Source organism: Chiloscyllium plagiosum, chromosome 10 (assembly GCF_004010195.1).
Source record: "Chiloscyllium plagiosum isolate BGI_BamShark_2017 chromosome 10, ASM401019v2, whole genome shotgun sequence".
Lineage (NCBI taxonomy): Eukaryota > Metazoa > Chordata > Chondrichthyes > Orectolobiformes > Hemiscylliidae > Chiloscyllium > Chiloscyllium plagiosum.
This window is the reverse complement of record NC_057719.1, coordinates 32,720,115-32,741,827: the sequence shown is the minus strand read 5'-3', so window position 1 is coordinate 32,741,827 and position 21,713 is coordinate 32,720,115. Positions and strand designations below refer to the sequence as shown.

Sequence of the window (21,713 nt, the reverse complement as noted above, 5' to 3'; positions counted from 1 at the left end):
CCTGCACTTTCTCCTCTGTAATATGGACATTTTGCAAGATGTCACCATCTATTTCCCTACAGTCTATATCTTTCATATCCTTTTCCACAGTAAATACTGATGCAAAATACTCATTTAGTATCTCCCCCATTTTCTGCGGCTCCACACAAAGGCCACCTTGCTGATCTTTGAGGGGCCCTATTCTCTCATTAGTTATCCTTTTGTCCTTAATGTATTTGTAAAAACTCTTTGGATTCTCCTTAATTCTATTTACCAAAGCTATCTCATGTTCCCTTTTTGGCCTCCTGATTTCCCTCTTAAGTAAACTCCTACTGCCTTTATACTCTTCTCAGGATTCACTCGATCTATCCTGTCTATACCTGACATATGCTTCCTTCTTCTTCTTAACCAAACCCTCAATTTCTTTAGTCATCCAGCGTTCCCTATACCTACCAGCCTTTCCTTTCACCCTGACAGGAATATACTTTCTCTGGATTCTCGTTATTCTAAATTACTTTGTGTAATTTAAATCTATCTAACTATAGGTAGGAGTCAGCTTCAATGTTCTGAAATTTGACAAGATTACAAGTCAATAAAAGAATCAATGTGGTTTACTTATGAGTGTTGTACAGAGGTGGACATTTTGGTATTCAGGTAAGGTAGAATGAACCATATATCAGAACAAGTACCCAGTTTGGAAAACTTTGGTGTTACCAGACTTTGGAAGGGATCATGTACTGTTCCTTATTGCTATCATTCCTCACTTTAATGAAGACCGACATGATGTGCATCAAGAGTCCTCAGCTCACAACAGAGAACTATGCTTACAGCCCTGCATTTCGGTGAATTAGAGTATAAACTTTTATTGCTATCTACTGAGAACGGCTCACCTAAAGGCAGCTTCTCACTTGGTCATGATTACAAAATCATCCTTTACACCAAAAGCAGATCACACACAATGCCAGGAATTAGAAAGAAGAGGGCAGTGATTTCTGAAGATACTTTGAATTTTCAAAGAACCCTTGCACATTGAATGTGACATTGTTAATCATTGCCATGAATGTTCGACAGTTTTCCTTACAACGTGTTCACCAGAGCATTCTATTATTTCATGTGTACCCATTGCAATACTAAACTTTCTGTTTGTTATTGTGCAGCTGATATTTGAAGGCATTCGGGGGCCCAGTATAGAAGGGGATATTGCAATCGATGATGTAACTGTAACAGAAGGTGAATGCAGGAAAGTTGACCAGCCTGTCAACAGTAAGTAAAAGAATGGGCTTCCGACTCGTTTTCTTCTTCTTCAATTGTCTATATTTGATTCTTCTTTTTCTCAGGGTTCACCAAGTAACACACAGGGAATTGAATTCAATGTTAGAGGGGCATAATATTAGAGTTAGTAATTATTAAACCATTTACCATTCCTCAATTTCTACTTCCTTTAAAGATACAAAATCAGATTAAACTAAAAATGGTCAACACTGAAGGTAGGGCTGTTGAAGTGGTGCACTTGAGTGTCACACAACAGATTTGTAAGGAGGATTATAAGTCATGAAGCAAAGGGGACATTAGTGACATGGATACAAAATTAGTTTGAGGAATAGGCAAAATAGAGTAATGGTTGGTTTGTAGTTTTCTGGGCTTGAAGAAAGTTTGAGATGGAGTTTCCCAGAGGTCAAACAAATATAACTGATCTACAACTTAGTGTGAAGAAGTCAATTTCAAAGTTTGCAGATGATACAAAACTGAGCAATTGTAAATTGTGATGAGGACAGTGTAGAACTTTCAAAAAGGCTTTGACGCATTGTGATAGTGTTATCACTTTAACAGAGTTATTTTGCCCTTGGGTTTTTTTTAAGATAGGTTGGAATGGCAGAAGTGCTGAAATGTCTCAGAAAGAGCCTAGTTTAACAATAGCATGGAAATGGCCAGTTCTCCCAGTTCATTTTTTTTTCCCAGTTTGGTTTCGTTGCAGCACAGAAGCTGCTGGTAGCAGGCACAAAAGCTGCAGCAGAGAAAATATTTCATGCTTCATCAGATGATCCCTGGCTGACTTTTCTCTCTGAAAGCTTTCCTGCCTGTAAAAACCTGTGTTTGGATTTACATTTTGCCAAGGGGTGCGTTTATGGGATGTTACAGGAATTGGAACAGCTCCTTAGTTATGTTGCAGTGTCGAGTCGGTTGAATTTTCAAGTAGTTAAGTTATTCTAAATTCTGTTTTTTTTGTTTGTGTTTCAACTGTAGTGTTTAAAAAAAATCTGTTTTGCTTAAGGCTGAGTTGTTTGACCAGCTGCATCACACCTGGAATATCCACCTCACACCTGCCTTTAAAATTAAAAAAAAGTTAGATCACGGCTACCTTCTTGAAATCTTTTGACGGGGTCTGGCCTGGTCCTTATTACATTGGTTGAGTGAGAAGGTAGATCGCAGATAGAAATTCAATGCAGAGAAATGTTGATATTTTTAATCAACCTGCTCAGGCATATTTTGACACAGTCCTGAAGAAGGGCTTATGCCTGAAACGTCGATTCTCCTGCTCCTCGGATGCTGCCTGACCTGCTATACTTTTCCAGCACCATACTCTCAACTCTAATCTCCAGCATTTGCAGCAGTCCTCACTTTTGCCTATATTTTGACATGTGTCTGGATTGGGTGAGACTCAAACCTGGACTTTCTGAACCAGAGGAAGGGACCATTGTACCACAAGAGCCCTTGCAAGGAGGTGTAAGATGATACACTTTGATACAAAGAACATTGTGAGACAATATGAAGGTCTATACTACAGGGTGCACAGGAGCAGAGAGACCATCATTAATAATGATGGGCAGGAAAAGAGAGCTTTTAATAAAGCATGCAAATTTTCTAGGCATCATAAAGAAGGAATGTAGAATATCAGAGCAGGGAGGTTATGATGAAAATACGTAAGACACTGGTTAGACCTCAGCTGGAGTATTGTGTACATTTCTGGGTGACACACTATAGAGAGGATGTGAATCCATTGGAAAGACTGCAGAAGAGAATGATTCCTTGAGGGAGGAATGAATACGCTGGGACAGTTTTACTCAGAGAGGAGAATGCTAACAGGAGATTTGATAGAAGTTTTCAAAATTTTAAGAAAACTCATAAACCATATCAAGAACCATAGGGTACAGTCTTAAAATGTTTCACCAAAGAAGCAGGTGGGATCTGAGAAGAATCATTTCACATGGTGAGAAATGTGCATCTGGAATGCACATCACGTAGGTGTGCTGAAGTTGGGATGAATGAAGGCATTCAAGAGGCCATGAAATGATAGTTCAAATTGAAACAAAGGAGAAACCAAGGGAAAAAGGAGGAGAGTGGCACAGAGTTAAAATGCTCAGACAGCCAGAGTAACTCCATCAGGCTAAATGGCCTTCTGATACACCATAACATTTCTGTGATTCTGTAGTCTCAGTGATTCATATGCTCTCAGTCTCATGCAATGTCATAATGTACTGCAAAGTAAGAATACAACTGAGAAACAATTTTCTTCTGAGATTTGACTGTATAACCTTGTGTGGAAATTAATTCCCTCTCTTTTCTGAGAATTGGTAATACTTTAACCCCGAGAAGAAAGTGAGGTCTGCAGATGCTGGAGATCAGAATCAAAAAGTGTGGCCTTGGAAAAGCACAGCAGGTTAGGCAGCATTGGAGGAGCAGGAGAATCGATGTTTCGAGCAAGAGCCCTTCATCAGAAACTAGGGGAGAGGAGGGGGCTGAGAGATAAATAGGAGGGTGGGGGTGGGGCTGGGGCTGGAGGGAAGGTGTGACCTTTCGCCCAGCTGTGTTTGGTAGGATCTGGGATAAGGTGGGGGAAGGGGAGATGAGGAAACTGGTGAAATTGACATTGATGTCATGTGGTTGGAAGGTCCCAAGGCAGAAGCCCTTGGTGGAGTGGGGTGGGGGTGGTGTGTGTGTGTGTGTGGAAGTTGAAGTGGTTGGCCACAGGGCGATGGGGTTGTTTGGTGTGTGTGCCCCAAAGACGTTCCCTGAAACATTCTGCAACTTGGTGTCCTATCTCCCCAATATAGAGGAGACCACATTGAGAGCAACAGACACAGTAGTTGAGATGTTTGGATGTGCAGGAAAATCTCTGCTGGATATGGAAGGATCATTTGGGGCCTTGGACAGAGGGGAGGTGTGGATGCAGGTTTTACACCTCTTGCGGTGGCAAGGAAAGGGGCTGGGAGTGGAGGGTGTGGACCTAACGAGGGAGGGAGTTGAGGAGGGAATGGTCTCTGCGGAAGGCTGGTAAGGGTGGTGAGGGAAATATATCTGTCCTGATGGGGTCTGACTGTAAGTAGTGGAAATGGCAGAAGCTCTCATTTAATTGGTGTAAACAGGGAGCGTTCCTGGCTCCCTCAACCAACTTTGGGGTGGGAAGAGTTGAGGACAGCTTTCCCACTCAGAAGCTGAGGTTCTTCAAAGTTTCTTTGCCAGCTTCGTTGGTAAATAATGTGTGGTAAGTGAGGGCTACACCATGTGCACAAGCCAGCTGGCTTTGCCCATGGTCTCATGAGGGGCATCCCTTCTTCTTGGTGCAGCTTGTGCCCAACAGAAGGATTCATCAGGGACTTGGCCTCCATGTAATGACAGGCACCTCCCATAAACAAGAACCCACCGGCATTCTGCGGCAAACCCATCTTCCCAACCTTCAGCCCAGCAATGATCCTACACCCTCAGCCTCCTGCTATCGAGAAGGCCAAGGGCTGCCAGTACAGTGGGGTTAAAAGCAAATTACTGCGGATGCTGGAAAATCTCAGCAAGTCCGGCAGCATCTGTAAGGAGAGAAAAGAGCTGACGTTTCGAGTCTAACTGACCCTTTGTCAAAGCTCAGTGAAGTTGATGGCCTCTGAGTAGCTTCCCTCTCATGGAGGCAGGATATTGCCCTGACCATAATAAGGAGCCCTACACTGCTCAATAAAATTGCCTGATTGTCAATAAATTGCAAATTGGATATACAGAATTTTCGTAGCGGGTTTGCCTAGTCTCACCAACTGGTGAATGGAGCCCATACATTTCTAAGTCTGGTCCCTTGACTTTGTTACAGTGCAGATTAGAATGGTGCTGGAAAAGCACAGCAAGTCAGGCAGCATCCGAGGAGCAGGAAAATCGACGTATCGGGCAAAAGCCCTTCCTCAGGAATGACGCAGGGAGCCTCTGGGGTGGAGAGATAAATGGGAAGGGGTGGGGCTGGGGAGAAGGTAGCCAAGAGTACAATAGGTGGATGGAGGTGGGGATAAAGGTGATAGATCGGTGAGGAGGATGGAGTGGATAGGTGGTACTCCCTCTTTGATACAGTGCAGTCTCCTCTAAGCAAAGTTATGATTTTTGTACAGTTCACCTGAAGTCCTGCAGTGTCATGGTGTTGTATTTCAGACAGCAGCTTATTTGTTCATTTTGAAGTTAAAAACATTTTATTGTGATCTTTAAAAAAGAACAAAGATGTTTGGGTTCTGGCTAGCATTCATTCCCCAAACACATTTTTTCCTAATTTTCAATCCGTGGGACTTTACATAAACTGATTTCAACATTTCGTTACAAGACAAAGGCAATCTATACTTCAAAAGTCATAAATTGATCAGAAGTGCTTGAGACATTCCATAATCATACATGTTCTTAGATTAGATTCTCTACAGTTGTGGAAACAGGCCCATCGACCCAGCAAGTGCACACTGAACCTCCAAAGAATAACCCACCCAGTCCCATTTCCCTCTGACTAATGCACCTAACACTAGGGGCAATTTATCATGGCCAATCCATCTGACCTGTACATCCTTTGGATTGTGGGAGGAAACCAGAGCACCCAGAGGAAACCCATGCAGACACAGGGAGAATAGTGCAGACTCCACACAGATGGTTGCTTGAGGCTGGAATCAAACCCAGGTCCCTGGCACTGTGAGGCTGCAGTGCTAATCACTGAGCCACCATGCCACCCTCTTGTTTCCCAGTAAAATGAGCCCCCTATGGGTATTGGAGACAAGTAACCCTGCTACACTGATTCCAGGGAGCTATCACTGTTTTAAAGCACATATTAATGTTTTCATTTCACTGACCATGTTATGTTTAACTCTGGACTCAGTATGCTTAGGAAAAAAAAATTAAAAATCAAAAAGTTCATGGATTGCAGCCTAGTTAAAATTAATTACATCCATCTCCCAATAATTGACATAATTGCCACTGTTAATTTAGCAATGTTAAAATTTTATTGCCTTGTTAAATTAAGTTATAACGTCTGACTGCCATCATTATTGAATGCCAACACTTCATAGCCAGCTGGTCATTAGCTGTGAGGCATTCAGTGAACTCTGTACCAGGCTGACTTTGATGCCAGCATTTCCTTTGTGAGCTATATATTTTTAGAAGTCTACAAAAGGAAAACAACAAATAACATGGACCTGTGGTGTCACTTTGGATTATGAGCTAGAGTGGCCTGGGTAAAGAGGAAAGATGCTGTGCTTTGCTCCACATCCTGTCTCCCAGTCAGACGCTGGGATTTATTTTACAGCATAGCTGCCAATATGTAACATCAAATACTTCATGGAGATTGTGAAGAATATTCATGTGGTGTATTAAAAATGAATTCTCCTTCAAGGATTTATTAATTTTATAGAGGAATTAATGCTTTTAATTAACCTGGTTCTTATATTCAGATACAAGTGACTTTATTATTTTGAGTACTTCATGGATCTGAAATTAATGGAATGGCATTGAGGACAGTTCTAGCCAAATGTTAAATGTGAAAGTTTACTGACTGCCGTTGAGATGTTAGGTGGATAATTCTATTATCCAAGTTCTATGTACTGTTCACATTATAGCACATGACTGGCTGAATATCCTCCTATCATGGTCTAACCACTTAAGTTTTAGGAAAAGGGTAAATAAAAGTAAAAATCTGCTGTAGGAGCAGTCGGTTACAGTGTGTGGGGCACTGGTACCCACTTTGGGGAAAGTCGGAGCTCTACTATTGGGATGGATTCACCTGAATAGCAATAACGGTAGTGATAGTCAAAGTATGAGATGAAGGGACAAGGGACAGTGATGACACATTTAAGAGTGTTCCAGCAACTCAGGCCAAAGTTTGCAAACACATTAAAAATGTTGAATTAAAGTTTCTGTATCAGAATGCCTTCAGCATTCACAATAGAACAGATGAATTGTTAGCACAAATAGACATTTATATGTTTGATTCAAAAACCATTACAAAGATGTGGTAATAAGTAAAACCAAAGCCAGGACATGAATTCACAGGGTATCACATTCATGAACCATAGAAAGGAGAGAAAAGGTGGTGGTGTGGCTCTGTCAATTAAAGCAGGCATTAATACTGTTGTGCAATACTTAGTTTCAAAGTTCAAGATGTCATAGCAAGAACGAGCAAAGAACACAAAACTTTGGTATGAAGTACTAAATATCAGTGACAATGTAAATCATGGTATAAATCAATAAATAGGTGTTTACAACAAGGGTAGTACAGTAATCATTGGAGATTTCAATCTACATATAGGCTAGGTAGTCCTAATTAATACTAATGTTGAGTAAGATGATTTTTTGGAAAGTTTGCGAGGTGGTGTTCTCGAACAGTACATTGAGGAACCAATGAAGGAGCAGATTTATAAAATCCAGGAATGTGCGATGAACATGGACTAGTTAATAATCTTGTTTGAAAAGTGTTACCACAATATGATAGAATTTTATAATAAGTTTGAAAGTGATGTAGTTGAAGTAGTTGAAATAGGGGATTAAATCTAAACCAAAGAAACTATGAAATGATCAGAACACTTTAGCTCCGATGGATTGAGAAACAAAGTTAAAAGATGTGGTAGAAAGGCAATAGATACAGTCATAGGATCATCAAGGTGTACAGTACAAAAAACAGACCCTTCAGTCCAACTCATCCGTGCCAACCAGATATCCGATATAAATCTAATACCGTTTGCCAGCATTTGGCTCATATCCCTCAAAACCCTTCCTATTCATACAGTCATCCAGATGTTTGGCACGGATGAGTTGGATTGAAGGATCTGTTTTTTGTACTGTATACGTCGATGATTCTATGACTGTATCAATTGCCTTTCTACCACATCTTTTAACTTAGTTTCTCAATCCATCGGAGCGAAAGCGTTCTGCCAGGGTTGGAGGATTTGAGCTATAGGGAGAGGCTGAACAGGCTGGGGCTGTTTTCCCTGGAGCATCGGAGGCTGAGGGGTGACCTTATAGAGGTTTACAAAATTATGAGGGGAATGGGTAGGATAAATAGACAAAGTCTTTTCCCTGGGGTCAGGGAGTCCAGAACTAGAGGGCATAGGTTTAGGGTGAGAGGGGAAAGATATAAAAGAGACCTATGGGACAACATTTTCACACAGAGGGTGGTACGTGTATGGAATGAGCTGCCAGAGGAAGTGGTGGAAGCTGGTACAATTGCAACATTTAAGAGGCATTTGGATGGGTATATGAATAGGAAGGGTTTGGAGGGATACGGGCCGGGTGCTGGCAGGTGGGACTAGGTTGGGTTGAGATATCTGATTGGCATGGACGGGTTGGACCAAAGGGTCTGTTTCCATACTGTACATCTCTATGATTCTATGACTCTATAAATGTCATAATTGTACCAGCCTCCACCACTTCCTTTGGCAGCTCATTCCATATAAAAACACACAATCCTATTCCTCTATAAATCCTTAATTCCTCTATAAAATTAATAAATCCTTGAAGGAGAATTTTTGCGTGGAAAAGGCTCCCTTTTGATCTCTTTTATATCTTTCCCCTATCACCTTAAACCTATGCCCTCTAGTTTTGGACTCCCCTACCTCAGGAAAAATACCTTGTCCATTTACTCTATCCACACCCAAATGATTTTATAAAAGTCTGTAAGATCACCCCTCAGCCTCTGACATGCTAGGGAAAACAGCCCCAGCCTATTCAGCCTCTCACTATCGCTGAAACCCTCCAATCTCGGCAACATCCTTGTGAATCTTTTCTGAACCCTTTCAAGTTTCACAACACCTTTCCTATTGGAGGGAGACCAGAATTGCATGCAATATTCCAACAGTGGCCTAACCAATGTCCTGTATAGACACAACATTACCTCCCAACTCCTATACTCAATACTCTGACCAATAAAGGAAAGCATACCAAACACCTCCTTCACTATCTTATCTACCTGCAAGTCCAGTTTCAAGGAACTATGAACCTGCACTCCAAGGTCTCTTTGTTCAGCAACAGTCCCCATGACCTTACCAAGAAGTGTATAAGTCCTGCCCTGATTTACTTTTCCAAAATGCAGCACCTCATATTTATCTAAATTAAACTCCATCTTGCCACTCCTCAGCCCATTGGCCCATCTGATCAAGATCCCATTGTATTCTCAGGTAAACGTCTTTGCTGTCCATAACATCTCCAATTTTAGTGTCATCTGCAAACTTACTAACCATACCTCCTTGTTTACATCCAAATCATTTATGTAAGTGACAAAAACCAGTGGACCCAGCATTGATTCTTGCATTCAAACAGCCAAAATTCTTACAGGAATTAACAGGATTAATTTATGAAAGATGTTTCCCCTGGCTGGCATGCCTAGAACAAGTGTAAATCATTTAGAAATAGAAAGAGGAGACTTTTTTTTACTAAGTGTTTTTTTACTAACAGTCCCAGATAACTGTGGAAGCTCAGTCATTGAGTATGTTCAAGACTGATATCAATAAATTCCCACATATTAAAGACACCAAGGGATATGAGGATAGTGTGGGCATATGGTGCTAAGGTAGAAGATGAGCCATGATCTCCTTGAGTGGTGGAGCAGGCTCCTTTTTTTTATGTTCTTATGTTCTTCTATGTTTCTATGATTACTGGAGTGAGCCAATTTCTTTTAAGGAATATGTCAGACTTGATAATGACATTTCAACAATATTCCTTCCACATAGAGGAACTAGTGAGTGATAAGATGTTGCAGGCCAGCCACACAACTGAGGGCATCAGAACTTCATTTTGTCTCACTATCGGTTGGCCTTTGCTGATAATAAAAAGGGAAAAAAAAATTGCAACTTGGGACCAATCATGATTATTTTATCAGTGATTTCTTTTCTTTGCCATTAATCATCCAGACTTACAAAGGTAACATCTATTCTTTCTAGAGAGAAGAAAGGAAGGAGGGAAACTGGGAAGTTGAGGGTAGGAAGTGAAGACCATTTGATCCTTTGAACCTGCTGCACCACTCAATATGATTATGGTTGACCTGGTATGGTCTAGGCCAAACACCTCCACCCTCAAACCCCACCCCTCCAACCGTTACTAGGACAGAACCTCCTTGGTCCTCACTTTCCAACCTACCAACCTGGTGTGGTCTTCACTTCACTTTCTTGCTAGAAACCCATAATGCTCAAATTCCTTGTCTATCAAAAATCTAAATTCATTCAAGGCCAAATTAGATAAAGATATCACCTTAACTACCTTCCGTGAAATACAATTAATTATAGTAATGACCCTTTGACAGAGAAAAATATTCTCCTCCTGTACCTTAATAAGGAAACCTTATTACTCAATTCCTCTAGTTCTAGTCTCTTCCACAAGAGGGTACATCCTCTGGCTGTCTACCACGTCCAATCTGCTCAAGATCTTATAATGGGAAAAAGAAGTTAGTACAGGGCTCGGGAGGAATGAAGTAGAGAAAGAAAAAAGAAAGTTGAAAGAAGCAAAATAATGAATGAAAGAATAAGAGAAGGAAGAAGGTAAGGAAGAACAATAGAAAAAGGAATATGCATGCATAATTCTTGCATTCAGGAGTTTCCAAAGCAGCTTTTACCTTTCACAGTTATGCTTTAGGAAACACAGTAGCCAATCCTTGCACAAGAAGGCCTCGCAAACATCAAGAAATTAAAAGACCGTATTTTCAGGTTTTTTCCACACGATTAGCTCATACATGAAGATGGAAAATTGACTTTTCATGAGATGAAACTATTACAGAGACAGTTGCAATCCCTGTAAAAGAAATTGAATTAGACTATCTTTCAATCTATTCCCTCAAGGTTCTGGTAATGTCTGTAGTGAGAAAAAGTTTTGAATTTTGGTCTACCCCTCAGATATTTTGAGTGAACCAAGAGGAAAAATGCAATTAAAATCAAGGGACAATTTCCATTTTCATAAGTATATGTTTCACTATGGAGTGGTTAAGTCACGTGAAAGGCTTGAAAACAGGCCTTTGAGCATGACACAGCAGTGTTGCCTCTGTTCTGTGAAGTTTGATAATTGAACGTTTGTCCCCAGGAGGCTGACCAAAATGGTTCTTATTCTTAGAAAGGGGCAATTCTCACATGGTGACAAAAGTATTGTGAATGAAACAAGAAATATTCTGCAAAATGTTCAACTCTTTTGTTACGCTCCTTGTATAAAGCTAGCTTTCTCAATTTGTTTCTTTGTCGGGAGGCATGTTTCTTGAATATAACCTTTGGAAAACTTATGAAGCAGAAAATTAGGCAAACATAAACTATGAAGTAAACATAGTTGTATTCAGCAACATCAGAAAAAAACTAACTGTTCAGGTTACAGAAACACAAATCCTGGCAATATACTCTTCTCTCTCAAGCTTTAAATCACTGAACAAACATGAGCTCGGTTCTCAGTTTAGTTTCTGAACTTCCCAGTTTCCCTCCTTCCTTTCTTCTCTTCTCTCTAGAAAGAATAGATGTTACCTTTGTAAGTCTGGATGATTAATGGTAAAGAAAAGAAATCACTGATAAAATAATCATGATTGGTCCCAGTTGCAATTTTTTTTTCTCTTTTTATTATCAGCAAAGGCCAACCGCTAGTGAGACAAAATGAAGTAAAATTTTGTTTTTGCAACACAAACACAAATAGCTACAGGGTAGAAGCAAAACTGGAGAGCTGTGTTATAGGATCAGGATTCCTCTCAGACAAGTAACCTCCAGCCAGATAGTCCTCTCTAACCAAAAGGGCAAGATAAAAATCTTCCACCGCTAGCTTGTACATTCAGCAATTGTAGTTTATAACCATTTAACATTTTTTTTCTTTCATTGAAATCTTTATTATTAATGTGATTAATGAAAGTAACATTTTTCAGAAACACCTTTAAAGAAATTTACTAATGTTCACTTTTTCTCAAAATAGATTTAAAAACTGGTGGTGAAGCCTCCGTATTAATACATTTATGGCTGTTTCCAGTCACTCTTCTTATTGCCATGTTAAGTCATCGAAGGTGACCTTATTATGGCAGAGGCTGTGAAAAGATTCATCAGGCATTGCACAAAGAATGAATCTTTATCTATGGACCTTCGAGAATAATTACCAAAGATTCATCAGCTGATTGCAGACTCAAACTGTACGTGTGATGGTGGAAGGCATCAAGGGGGGATCAGAAAGGATGCCAGATTTAAACAAAAACAAACAAAAAACTGTATATGTCTAAAGTGGTGAACCCAAGAAAGAGAAGAGCTTTCCAAGTTGCTTTAGAGGCGTTTGAAAGTACAACTCCATCAAGATGGACTCTGAAAGAGCTACAGAAATTTTGTCAAAGCACAAAGATCTAGCTAGTTTAATTACAGTTGGACGGAGATGCTTGTCGCCAGGAGACATAATGGTTGGCCAACAAAGGAATTTCCTACTGGAAACAGGGTAACAGAAGTGCTGACAATTACTTGCCTTCAGAGTTTTCAGCAAAGCATTCGATAACTGTGGCTGTCTATTATGCTGTGAATACCTGATCTCTCAACCATCTGTAGCAAGCGTTTTATTCCTTTCCCACCTCTTCACTGTTAACTTTGCTGTGCTTTATTATATGTTTGGTGTCTCTGCATGCATTTCTGCCCACTGTATGTGAACTGGGCTCAAATAGTACTGGGCTACATAAGAGTTGCTTGTGGCCACGATAACGCAACTGGTCATCTGTCTGAAGTGAGGAACCTAAATCACCCACTGTTCACGACATGCCATAAAACCAAGTGCCTTCAATTTGGAAAAAAACATATAGAAGAATTGCCTGAATCATTTCAATACAAAACACTTTGCACTGCTAACAATGGAGTGTGTGGAACCTTTTGTATATATGTCGCAGCTGATTCCTACAATTAACAGGCAAGGAAAGCAAACAACCACTGTATCGTTCCTCCAAGAGAAACTCGAGTTACAATCAAAGCCCTTGGACAAGGCATTTAGTTAAAGCCATCAAAGTGGCTTGCAACCTGGGATCCTGTAGAATATTGGGAGCATCACTTTGTACAGTTATTGAGTGCAAATGCGATCACCAGAGCAAAGGTTTCTGGAAATGTGCACAGTGCAGAAGTAGCAAACAGATGATGGATTGAACTTATTTACAGTAATCTCCATTCAGATTGAAAAATAGGCAGTCTGTGTGAAAGCGCTTTAGTGACAAGACAAACTGTGCTGAATCACCTGTGATTTTTAGGCTTGCAAGCATGGAGTTTTCTTTGGGATTGAAGTCTTAACTGAAGACTACAAGAAGGCAACATGCCTCTGCCCCATTATCCAAATCTGTGCCGATTGTTACATCTTATTTTCCTACTTTAACAGGGGTGAAAAATGTAATGTTGCCTTTGGAACTCAAGAAGAAAAGGACAAGGTCACAATCAAGTCACATGAAACACTTCAGACCTTAGCCACATGGTCTCAAATTGTTCTTGACTACACTCAAATTGCTGGTTTTAAAATTCTGTGATCCTTTTTGTTTAAATTATTTGATCTTTTAAATTAATTCAAAAAATACTTTTTAGTCTAAAGATTGCATAATTATACACTCTGAAATCCCAAGCATTGACAAAAAAAAACTATATGCAAGAATTTGGATTAGAATTATAAACAAAACTGCATTGGAGAATTTGTGTGATCCAGAGCATTGATATAAAAAGCACAAGATGTAATAGATGATGATGAGGCTTGAACTTTTATTTTAAATTCCATAGAAAATGTGTCCATATTCAAGACAATATGGCTGCCAAGATGATTTTTCATTCATGTTCAATAAACCTCTTTTCAGGTATGGTGTGACTTATTGCATGTCTGATTGCTCGACTGGGAGATTTTAATTAAAAGGGAGATCTAATGAGATTCTACTACGCCCTTAAACTTGCAAAGTTATATTCTTTCTGCTTGAATTCATTTGCTCATTCCCACAGCCATCCTCAGCCCTGATATGTTGCATTTGATGTGGATTTCTCTGAATCCTTTCTCAAAATCTATTCTTGTGTTATTTAATCTCATTTTTTTCTTTATATCACAGCCTGATTCATTGTGAAATGGCAAGTTTCTTATTGCCCTGAATCCAACTGTTCACTTGACTCTCGTCTATCATTCCCATTTGCTGTTTTTGACTAAAAACATTGTTTAGTTTACCAAATTCACAAATTGAGCTGAAGTAATAGTATTTTTTATTGAGCAATTGCAATAATCATCACTGGCCTCCTTGTTTAAATAGGCTAATAATTTTAGGAAAAGAAAATTTCCTGTTATCTTTGTGTTGTAGATCTGGCTCACTTCAAATATTTTTCTGTCTGCTTTTCTAATAGAAAAATAAACCTTTTTTCTGTTCTCGATCTAGAATTAGCCACAAGAGACTTACAAATTTCAAGCAGAAGCAGCTGATGACAAAAATGACAACTGATACAAATACAATACCATGTTTTTTTTTGTACAGTCTTTCATTTGATTTCCAGTTGGTGTGGACCACTGCAAGTAGTAACATTGAAGTTGCAGTTATCACTTTTCTCAGGCCATTTATACACCTGTATTAAAAACTGTAAAACTTTACAAACGTATTGTCTCTTGTTTGAATTTTTGAATGATTTCTCCCAATGTCATAGCAATTTGATTTGAATTTTAAAGCCAGCGAACTGCATTGAGGAAAGAAAACAGCCTCATTCACTTGTGATTGATCAATGTAAACTCGAAGTGTGCCCACTTGAAAAGGATGCTGCAATGTTGCAGGCACTATGTTTTCTAAAGTGGAGGATGAGAGTGGGCAATTATAAAAATTAGACCAGAATGCACTGCACCTTTTGAAGGTTTCGAACCAGATCCCATCCACAAGTGAGGATCTCCTCTGTCTCATCATTGTCATCGTCATCTTTCCAGAGTGGTTTGAGCGGCAAAACGTGTTTACGTTAAACCCCAAAGTGATAAAGCTTGCTGTTCCCTGCAGCCTTGCTGTTCATCAAGAAAACACATCTTTATGTCATCCCAAGACTGTTGTTAAAGGTATAAGCTTAAGGAAGAAGATATAAAAGTGGAAAAGCCCATTTTGACCACTTGAAGATAAAAACAATATTTTTGCAGTGAAATTATCTTTTGATAGATTTCATTTAGTCTTACTAACACCTCAATATATTGTGGGACTTTTAAATCTCTTCGTTGAAAAACCCAAGCACAACTGTTGTGAATTTCTATTTAAAAAATGCAGAGTTCTCAACTTAGATGGAAAAATCTCAAGTTGCTGCATTATATTAAGGATGGGGCATGTATTTCAGCATTTTGCACTGAATCTTTCTTTCCTATGTTGACAAATTCAACAAAGCTGAATTTAGATGTATACAAAGGGATAACATTAGAGTTATAAGAGACACTACAGCTCATACAAACATACTCAATATTTGTAAAAGCTTCTAAGTATTATCATTCTCCATTTGTAACCGAAAGTGCTCCCAAAAGTTAATAACTGCTGCTTTCATTGTTTTCACAGTGAGAACTACTAAATGTAACAGTTACTATTGCTGCTGAAAAACATATATTTTTACTTATTTTAGTGTGTGGCAATTTTTGCCTCTCAGAATTAGTGTGTAAGAACAATCTAACAGCATTTTATCTCAGCGTCATTAACAAATATAACATGGTAAAGGTATGTGTAGCCTAATAACTTGTGTCATTTAGTTCAAAATGTGTCTCAAGGTATTCCAAACCTAATCTTTACAGTAATCACTTCAATTTCATTTAATTACCTAGATTTTAACAATGGCAAGTGTGTGGTATTTTGTTAATCCTTGTGGCTTTTACTGAATGGTGAGCTGTGACTAAGAGCACAGACTGCTAACCTCATCCATATGCTCTAAAGGTAGACAGCTGTGAAGTAAATACAATGGCTCTGGGATCTATTTTATGTTTGTGAGCTATGAACAACTCATTTCAACATTTGTAACTATATTTGGATTCACACACGAATGGTGATATGGTGTTGCATGCATTTTTTTTAGCCAGCTTTGCTGAAGTGCATTTGGAAATGAATGGCTACTTATATAATCAAATGTACCAATGATCAGTCTTAGCTGCACATTTCTGTGTAATTATCTGTTTAACTTTACTCACGATTAGAGCACACCTTTCAGAGAGAGGATATTTGTAAAGTAGCTGTCATTTTCATCATCAGTCATGCAGGTAATTCTTATTTTTTCTAACACTGCCTTAAGATTCACCACATCCAGTGCATAGCTGTATTTATTAAGACACACATCTGACCACCTGTTTCTATTTAATGTATTTTGCATTATATAGAATTGATGACTGGAAAAGGCACATTGAAAAAGTAGCACTTCCCAAATATTTTTCCACTGTGAATTCATTCCAAGGTTTTAAAATAGCCAGGACCTCACAATGAGAGCTCTGGGACTTGGGACTTAGGGAGGTATGAGATTGAGGTGGGACAAAGGGATTTAAAGTGGCTTTGAACTGGAAGCTGCAAGCTAGAGTTTGGGAAGCCCAGCATTGAAGTGTTAGAAATAGAGTGTAGACAAGTTCACAATTAGCTCCTTTGCTATGTGTATCACATAAACAGGGAAGAACAATTGTGATTTATATTATTAAAAAGCATTTGTCATATAATTATTATCCTTGCATGAAGATGAATTGACTATTAACAGATAGTAGATTTAAACTTTTTTTCAGCATAAATGGAACAGTTTCTATTACCTTTGAAAATCGCCTTTGCTTCACGTAAATTTAGAAAATAACAGCTCACTAACTTGACACAATTAATATTAAGCAGTTACGAAGAATTATAATTTATTTTTATATATTTTAGTATTGTTTCTCTGCTGGCTCATTCCATATGCTTCTTAATGGCTACTTAATTTACAAGACAAGTAAAATCTGTGACAGGAAGTGCAATAATTCAGATTTTGAAACCCAATTTCCACATCTACTGCTCTCAGTTCAGGTATAGCATTGGCTGTAAGCAGGATAACACTCCCTTTGCTGTCTAACAAACAGGCTATAGCCAAAAGTTCACACAGAACTTTTCAGTTTCTTGTATCAGATGACAGCCTCTCAGAGCAAGGCTCTCTGTTCTTTGGGTATGTTTTACTATCAACTAATCGGATGGAATGACCCCAAGCCGATTTGGCAAGAAACTCTTAAAGCTATGAAGTAGAGGAGTCTGGGATCCAATTCATTAGTCAAAGCTGAAGTCAAACTGATTCCAAAAGACGAAATGATGGTGAGTGAATGCAGTGCATGGCTCAGCTCTGTTTTGTTTTAGGCTCATTGTGCAATGAAGCTTGATGAAATCTCAAGGAACAAGCTTGCAAGAGATATTGCTGGAACATTCCTTGGAGCTTCTCCTATTTGCTGCTGTAACCTCAAGTATCACGGGTCAAGAGATATCTCTGCTCAACATCCAGTGAAATAACAACAGAATGTGAAGATATTACTGTCATTGGCCCCAATGTGCAGTGCACTGAAAATGAATTTATATACATCATTAAAATAAGATAATTGAAACATCACAAGGTAATAACTGTGCCTCTGCAGATATTACTTCCACTTCATGACACTTCCAGCTTAGCTATCTTCCTTGAGTCAATAACACTTAAACTTTTAACTGTGTACTTTTTAATGTTAATTAGAATTATTGCTAATTGGTTTTCAAAATTAGATTGATCAAAAATTGTTTAATAGTTATCCACTGGTCCAAATATATGGTAGGTATGTTAAGTCAGAAATAACCCAGCATTTATGTAAACAACACAAATAGATTTTTTTTTGTTCATTCATGGCTCATGGGTGTCAATGGCTGGCCAGCCTTTATTGCCTGTCCCTAATTATCCTTGAGAAGGTGGTGGTGAACTGCTTTCTTGAATCATTGCAGTCCTCATGGTAGATCCACAATGCCCTTGGGGAGGGAAATCCAAGATTTTGACACAGCAATAGTAAAGGAATAGCAATATATTTCAAGTCAGGATGCTGAGTGGTTTGGAGGGAAACTTGGAGGTGATGGTGTTCTCATATATCTGCTGGCCTTGTCCTTCAAGGTGGAAGTGGTTGGTGTTTTATAAGGTGCTAAGGATCTTTGGTGAGTTTCTGCAGTGCACCTTGTAAATAGTACAGATTGCTACTACTGAGCATCAGTGGTGGAGGAAGTGGATGTTTGTGGATGTGGTGCCAATCAAGTGGGCTGCTTTGTCTGGATGGTGTCAAGCTTTTTAAATATTGTTAGAACTGCAGCTATCCAGGTAAGTGGGGAGTATTTCATCGCACTTCTTCAATTACACAGACTTGTGCCTTGTAGATGGTGGGCAGGCTTTGAGGAGTCAGGATGTGGCATACTCACCATATCATTCCTAGCCTTTGATCTGCTCTTGTAGCCACTGTCTTTATGTGGTGAGTCCAGATGAGGTTTTGGTCAATGGTAACCCCCTGGATGTTGGTAGTGAGTAATTCAGTGATGGGACTGCCATTCACTGTCAAGGCACAATGATTAGATTGTCTCTTTTCATAGATGGTTATGCCTGGCATTTGTGTGGTGCAAATGTTACTTGCCACTTGTCAACCCAAGCCTGGATATTGTCCAAATCCTGTTGAATTTGTGCAGTGTCTGGAGAGTTGCAAGTGGTACTGAACCATTGGTAAACATCCTCACTTCTGACCTTTGGTGAAAAGAAGGTAGTTGATGAAACAGTTGGAGATGGTTAACCTACAGACACCATTCTGAGCAACTCCTGCAGAATATCCTGCACTGAGATGACAGACCTCCAACAACGACAACCATCTTCGTATATGCTAGGTATGACTCCAACCACTGGAGACTTTGACTCCTAATAGCCATTGATTCCAGTTTTGCTAAGTTGACTTGATGTCACACTCGATCGGATGCAGTAATAATATAAAAGGCTGTCATTTCAGCTCACCTCGAGAATTCAATTGTTTTATTCGTATTTGAACCAAGGCTGTAATTAGGTCAGGAGCTGCTAGTGTAGATGCCAGTGTTACAATTTACTAGAAGAGCTTGACTAGCGGAGCAGCAAGTTCTGGAGCACAAGTCTGCTGTACTTTTGCTGGAATGTTGTCAGGGCCCATAGACTTTGCAGTATCCAATTCCTCCAATCATGTCTTGTTATCTCATGGAGTGAATCAAATTGGCTGAAGAATGGTTTATGTAATCCTAAGGACCACTGGAGGAGGTCAGGATGGCACTTCTGGCTGAAGATTGTTGCAAGAGCTTTAGGCTTATCTTTTGCCCTGATATGCTGGGCTCTTCAATCATTGAGGATTGGAAAATTTCCATTCAACTCCTCCACTAAGCTGTTTAATTGTTCACCACCATTCACCAATTGGATATGGCAAGATGGCAGAGCTTAGAACTGGTCTGTTGATTGTGGGATCACTAAGCCTTGTCTGTCACTTCCTGATTATGCTTATTGGTAGCTTCAACATGTTTGTACCTGATTTTTAGATATGCCTACTGCTGTTCTTGGCATGCCCTTCTGCACTCTCCAATGAACCAGGGTTGTTCCCCTGGCTTGATAGTAATGATTAAGTGGGGGATATGCTGGGGGCTGTAAGGTTACAGATTGTGCTGGGATACAGTTCTGCTGTTGCTGATGACTGACTGTGCTTCATAGACACCCAGTGTTTTTTTTAGATTAGATTAGATTACTTACAGTGTGGAAACAGGCCCTTCGACCCAACAAGTCCACACCGCCCCGCCAAAGCGCAACCCACCCATGCCCCTACATTTACCCCTTACCTAACACTACGGGCAATTTAGCATGGCCAATTCACCTGACCTGCACATCTTTGGACTGTGGGAGGAAACCGGAGCACCCGGAGGAAACCCACGCAGACACGGGGAGAACGTACAAACTCCACACAGTCAGTCGCCTGAGGCGGGAATTGAACCCAGGTCTCTGGCGCTGCGAGGCAGCAGTGCTAACCACTGTGCCACCGTGCCGCCCGTTGTGGTGTTTGAATTCATTCCCATTTACCGTGGTGATAGTGCCACACAAAATGATGAAGGGTATTCTCAGTGTGAAAGTGGGACTTTGTCTCCACAAGAACTGTGCAGTGATCACTCTTACTGTTAATGTCATGGACAGATGCGTCTACAGCTGGCAGATTGGTAAGGATGAGGTCAAGTATGATTTTCCTTTTTGTTGGTTCCCTCACCACCTGCCGCAGCCGAAGTCTAACAATTACGTCCTTTAAGACCCAACCATCTTGATCAGTAATGTTGCTGCCAATGGTCATTGAAATCGCTCACACAGAGTACATTTTGCCACCCTCAGTGCTTCCTCCAAATGTGTTTCAATATGGAGGAGTACCAAATCACAACAGAGGAACAGCAGTACATGGTAACCAGCAGGAGGTTTCCTTGCCCATGTTTAACCTGAAATTACGAGACTTGCATTTCTCCAAATTAAACTTGATTTGCCACTCTTCAGCCCTTTGACCTCCCCACCAACCTATCACAATCACCCCTGACATGCATCTACCTATCACCTTCCCAGCTACCTTCACCCCTACCCTAACCTCCACCCTTCTTTTTTATCTCTCCCCCCACCCCCCACATTCCTGATGAAGGCCTTATGTTTGAAACATCAACTCTCCTGCTCCGCAGATGCTGCCTGATCTGCTGTGCTTTCCAACACCACACGTTTTGACTCTGATCCAGCATCTGCAGTCCTCACTTTCTCCTAGCCCTTTGATATAATTGGTCAGGATCTCTTTGTAATCTGAGATAACTTTCTTTACCATCCACTATACCATCAATTTTGCCATCATCCACAAACTTACTAACCATATCTTCTATATTCACATCTAAATCATTTATATGAATGACAATCAAAAGTAGACCCAGCATCGATTCCTGTGGAACACCAGTGGTAACAGGCCTCCAGTCCAAAAACACAACCCTCCACTATCACTCTCTATCTCCTGCCTTTAAACCAATTTTGTATCCAATTAGCAAGCTTTTCCTGACTCCCATGTGATCTAACTTTACTGATTAGTTTACATGCGCAACTTTGTCAAAGACTTTACTAAACTCCAAGTAAACAATATCTACTGCTCTGCCTCATCAATCTTCTTAGTTACTTCCTCAAAAAACTCAATCAAGTTTGTGAGACATGATTTGCCTCATACAAAACCATGCCGACTATCCCTAATCAGTCTTTGCCTCTCCAAATGTACATCAATCCTCTTGTTCAAAACCACCATCAATGACTTACCTACCACCAAAGTCAGACTCACAGGTCAATAGTTCCCAGGCTTCTCCTTACATCCCAGCATTAGCCACTCTCCAGTTCTCCAGCACATCACCTGTAATTATAGATGATGCAAATATTTTATCCCCAATGTCCCACAATGTCCTGGGATACACTAGATCAGGTCCTTGGAGATTCTTTGAAGTGACTATTTCTGTATCTGACGGGGAGAGTTGAGGATCAGGAAACCAGCCCACAAACAGGTTGCAAATGGCGCAA

General features: G+C 39.9%; 1 protein-coding gene across 6 annotated transcripts in view; it reads left to right on the top strand.

Moving 5' to 3' along the window:
- Positions 1–15,491, top strand: part of mdga2a (MAM domain containing glycosylphosphatidylinositol anchor 2a) — a 932,327-nt gene extending 916,836 nt beyond the window's left edge. For all 6 annotated transcript variants that reach the window (XM_043697342.1, XM_043697346.1, XM_043697340.1 and 3 more), the window contains 2 exons: positions 1,137–1,242; positions 12,124–15,491. In XM_043697342.1, coding sequence (XP_043553277.1) covers positions 1,137–1,242; positions 12,124–12,215 — 198 coding nt within the window. In that variant the 3' untranslated portion in view covers positions 12,216–15,491. The remainder of the gene's footprint in view (positions 1–1,136; positions 1,243–12,123) is intronic.
- Positions 15,492–21,713: the final 6,222 nt, after the last annotated feature.